At 36.9% G+C, this 4,487-nt stretch overlaps 1 protein-coding gene across 1 annotated transcript; it reads left to right on the forward strand.

The window, feature by feature from the left end:
* On the forward strand, nt 1,236-3,865 carry LOC109847091 (protein FAR1-RELATED SEQUENCE 5-like). The gene is made up of 3 exons (XM_020416336.1): nt 1,236-1,418; nt 1,515-3,707; nt 3,830-3,865. Exons 1-3 carry the CDS (start codon nt 1,359-1,361, stop codon nt 3,863-3,865), a joined length of 2,289 nt encoding a protein of 762 aa, XP_020271925.1. The 5' UTR covers nt 1,236-1,358.

Below are 4,487 nucleotides of genomic sequence, written 5' to 3' on the forward strand. Positions count from 1 at the left end.
AGAAGATCTGAAGAAGAAGAAGAAAGAAGAAGAAGAACGAAGAGGGTATAGCTTTTGGGTTTTTTAGGAATTAATCTCTTGCAAATTGTAAAAAGGACAGAATCACATAATTTTTCCTTTGGGGGCTAATACACATGAAAAATAATACAGGGGCTGGCCACAATGTATTTTCATTTTTGGGCCTTGAAGCAATTTTTCCATTATATATATATATATATATATATATATATATATACTACTATAGTAATTAATACTATATATATATATATATATATATATATATATATATATATAATTAACTAATAAATATTTTTATATATATATATTATATATATATATATATATATAGTGGTAAAGTGAATCTAAGGCTGGACTCCCTAAGTGTAGCTAAGAGCGCCCAATCTACAACCATTGATCTCAAAAAATACCCCAAAATCATCACCAACCATTGATTTAAATCAATTCCCAAAAAAAAAAAACCAATTACCATAAAAACACCCTATTACATGACGCGATTTAACATACATTCCCACCAAAAAACAAACGCCGAGAAAAAACCAGCGGCAAAAAATCTTCCGCAGAAAAAAAAAAACGAAGCGGAAAAAACCGCTTGAAAACTCCGTCGTCCGCCTGCCGCCATTGATCCCCTCCGCCGTATAATCCGCCTTCCGCCATTGATCCCGCGCAACCTCGCTCGACGTCGACGTCGTCGACATCACGTCGCTCGACGTCGGACGTCCGCTCGACGTCCGACCTTCCGCTCGACGTCCGAACCCGCCTCGACGTATTCTAGGGCCCGCTCGACCTATCCGCTCGACCGCTCGCCGTCGACCTGCGCCATTGCCATCTCCGCCATTGATCCCCGCTCGACCTCCGGCTCGACGTCGACGTCGCTCGACATCTCAGGCGCGCTCGACCTCCCGCTCGAGCGTCCGCCCCAAAAAAATCATCTCAGGTGCTTTTTTTTTGCATGTTAAGCGTTTTTTTTTCATCAGCTTTATTTTCAGTTTTTGTATTTGATCGATCAAGTTTAGAGTAGATGTTGGAACTTGTAATGGGAAACGTGTTTGGCATTTGGTATTTACGAGGCAACATTGCTTTTTGATTCCAAGTTGAGCGTTAGAATTAAGTTGCTTTGTTGGAGGTTATAACTATCATATTTTAGTTTGAAATTAGGATAGGTTTAATGTTAAAATTGGATATAAACTTTAAATTTGGTTTAAACTATCGTTTAGAAATTGTTTAGTGAAATTGAAAGATCAACTTGATGACGTTTTTTGAGCGATTTTGAACTTCTTATATGTGATAATTTGATAGCTTGTATAGACACTCCACCAATTCTCTCACGTGAGGCAACAATGGAAGAAGATAAAAGCCAGGACCATGATCTACTATCTACAACATGGCTTCCCCCTCAGGTGATAATATCTTATTGTTTATAGTGTACTACTAACTAATGACATATACCAAAATAGTTGTCTTTTAGCATGAGTTTTGTTTCTCTATTTTTATAGGCATCCGAGCATGAGGAGAATGGTGATGAGCTTATGGGCGTTGAAAATGGTGAAGATAATTTAAACAGCGTTGATCCATATATCGGAATGGAGTTCTCTACTCATGAGGAAGCTTATAATTTCTACAATGCATACGCCAGACTTAAGGGATTTGGTGTTCGCAAGGGTCACACAGCTTGGTCGAGAAAGAAAGATGCAATCCTATCTAGAATATTTGTATGTGACAAAGAAGGCTTTAAATCTTTAAAAGATAAAAGAGAAGATGGTCGGAATGTAATTCGAAAGTTCGATACAAGATGTGGATGCAACGCAAGGATGGTTATTGGACTTGATAGAAGCACTGAAAAATGGGTGGTCCGAAAGTTAAACAGTAAGCATAATGGTCATCCATTAACCACCCCAACTCGGGTAAAGAAGCACTACTCACATCGGACACTTCATCGAGCTCAATCGACAAAAAGGTTGATAGATACTCTTGACAATCAAGGTTTACGGCCTTCTGCCATTTGTAAGGTTGTAGACGTTGCTCATGGCAATGAACAAGGCTCTCTCACTCAACAAGAATGCCAAGCACAACTTAGACTTAAACGAAGAAACAACGTCGGCCATGAGTGCGTGAACATAGTTCGTCAATTTCAAGAGAAAAAGGTATCTGATCCTCAATTTTACTTCGCACTTGATTTAGAAAATGATGGGACGATGAGAAGTGTTTTTTGGATGGATGGTAGGTCGAGGACTTCTTACTTGCAATTTGGAGATGTTGTTTGCTTTGATGTTACATATAGAACGAACAATTTAAAATTGCCGTTTGCACCATTTACGGGCGTTAACCATCATCGACAGTCTACTCTATTTGGGTGTGCGTTACTGGCCGATGAAACGGAGGAGACGTTTATATGGTTATTTAGCCAATGGTTAAAATGTATGTCGGGTATAGCACCAGTAACAATCATCACTGATCAAGATAAAGCTATGTGTGGTGCTATTCACAAAGTTTTTCCTAAAACTCGCCATCGCTTTTGTTCTTGGCACCTTCGTAGGAATGCCTTACAAAATCTTCAATCAATGCATAATGATTATGGTGAGGATGTTGGTGTAAAGTATAACAAATGGTATTGGAGTAAATCGGAAGAAAAATTTGAAAAGCGTTGGGAAGAAATGAGGGACAAATATGGTGCAGATAAAAGGAGTTGGTTAGTAAATTTATACAATCATCGAGATCATTGGGCTCCAGTGTATCTTAAAGACACTTTTACTGCAGGAATGACATCTACTCAGCGGAGTGAGGGAATTAATGCCTTTTTTGATCATTTTGTGAATGCAAATACCGAGTTACATGATTTTGTTAAGCAATATGATAAAGCTGTTGAAGCTCGCCGAGCCGCTGAACTTGAGCAAGATTTTAAGTCCACAAACTCTGTTCCCACATTGATAATTGAACATCCCATTAAAAAACAAGCTAGGGAGAATTATACAAAGAATATGTTTAATATCTTTCAGAAAGAACTCAAGGATAGTTACTCCATGCTTCATGAAAAGTTGTCGAAGGACGGCGCAAGTGCTACTTATGCCGTTTGGAATATAGATAGCGAGGCTGAAAGCAAGAAGAGGGTAAAGTATCTTGTTGTTTTCGATGCATCCAAAGATAAAAGAATTAAGTGCTCTTGTGCGAAATTTGAGATGGAAGGTATATTATGCAAACATAGCTTGCACATTTTAGTAAAGAAGCAAGTATTAGAAATTCCATCAAGATATATCATGCAACGATGGACAATTAAAGCAAGACATGTTGGTTGCGGAGTTGTTAGAAATTGCATTACAAATTGCGAAAACCAAGTCTCTATCATTAAACATTGGACCCTGAGGAGTAGATGTAACAAGGCATTAGAAGATACATTGACTTCAAGTACACTTCATGATAAGTTTAGTGCTTTTTTAGACTCATTTTTTGAAGAAGTTGGTACTTACAAGAAAGAAAATGAACATAACGATAATGGAAATGAGAGCATTACTAGCAATAAGATGCCTACTTCATCCATACCCATTTCTGTAGAGGAAGCAACTCAAATCACTATTCATGATCCAGATAAGCCTATTGCCACGAAGGGACGACCAACACAAGCTACCAGAATTAAGTTCGGAATTGAGATAGCACAAGAAAAGAGTATAAAAAACAAAGATTTTGTGGAATTTGTAAGGGAAAAGGACATTATATAACGAGTTGTCCTTTAGCTAAGGTATTATATTTATTCTTGATTTAATATTTTTTTCATGTCGATGCATTTGTAATGATAAAGTTGTAATTTTTTTTGTAGATGAAAAATGTTACAGGTGGTGATCGAGAAAGGTAATGGAGGGCCAAAACAAAGTTAAAGGTGGACCAAAACAAAGCATGTGTTTATGAAGAATTTTGATAATTTGAATTAAAGTTTATGTATGTATGGATGATTTGGTTGAATGGATTAATCATGTATGGTTGATAATGTGGTCGTATGGATTAATCAAGTATGGATGATAATTTAAATTAAAGTTTATGTACGTATGGATTAGTTGGTTGTATTGATGATAATGTGGTTGTATGGATTAACCATGTATGGGTGAAAAATGAGGTACAAAACGTGGCTAAGTATGTAGAAAACATGCATAAGTAGGTACAAAACTTAATTAAGTGGGTACAAAATTTTTTTAAGAACTACGAGGTAGTAAGCAGGCATAAGTAGGTACAATAGTGTAATAACTGGGTACAAATTATTTTTCAAGAACTACGAGGTATTCAAGAACTACGAGGTACAAAACGTGCATAAGTGGGTAGAAAACAGGCATAAGTAGGTACAAAAGTGTAATAACTGGGTACAAATTTTTTTTCAAGAACTACGAGGTCCAAAACGTGCATAAGTGGGTAGAAAAGAGTAATAAGTATAAAAAAATTTCCAGATCAATGAGGTACAAAACGTGGCTAAGTAGGTAGAAAAC

This window comes from Asparagus officinalis, chromosome 7 (genome assembly GCF_001876935.1).
Source record: "Asparagus officinalis chromosome 7, Aspof.V1, whole genome shotgun sequence".
Lineage (NCBI taxonomy): Eukaryota > Viridiplantae > Streptophyta > Magnoliopsida > Asparagales > Asparagaceae > Asparagus > Asparagus officinalis.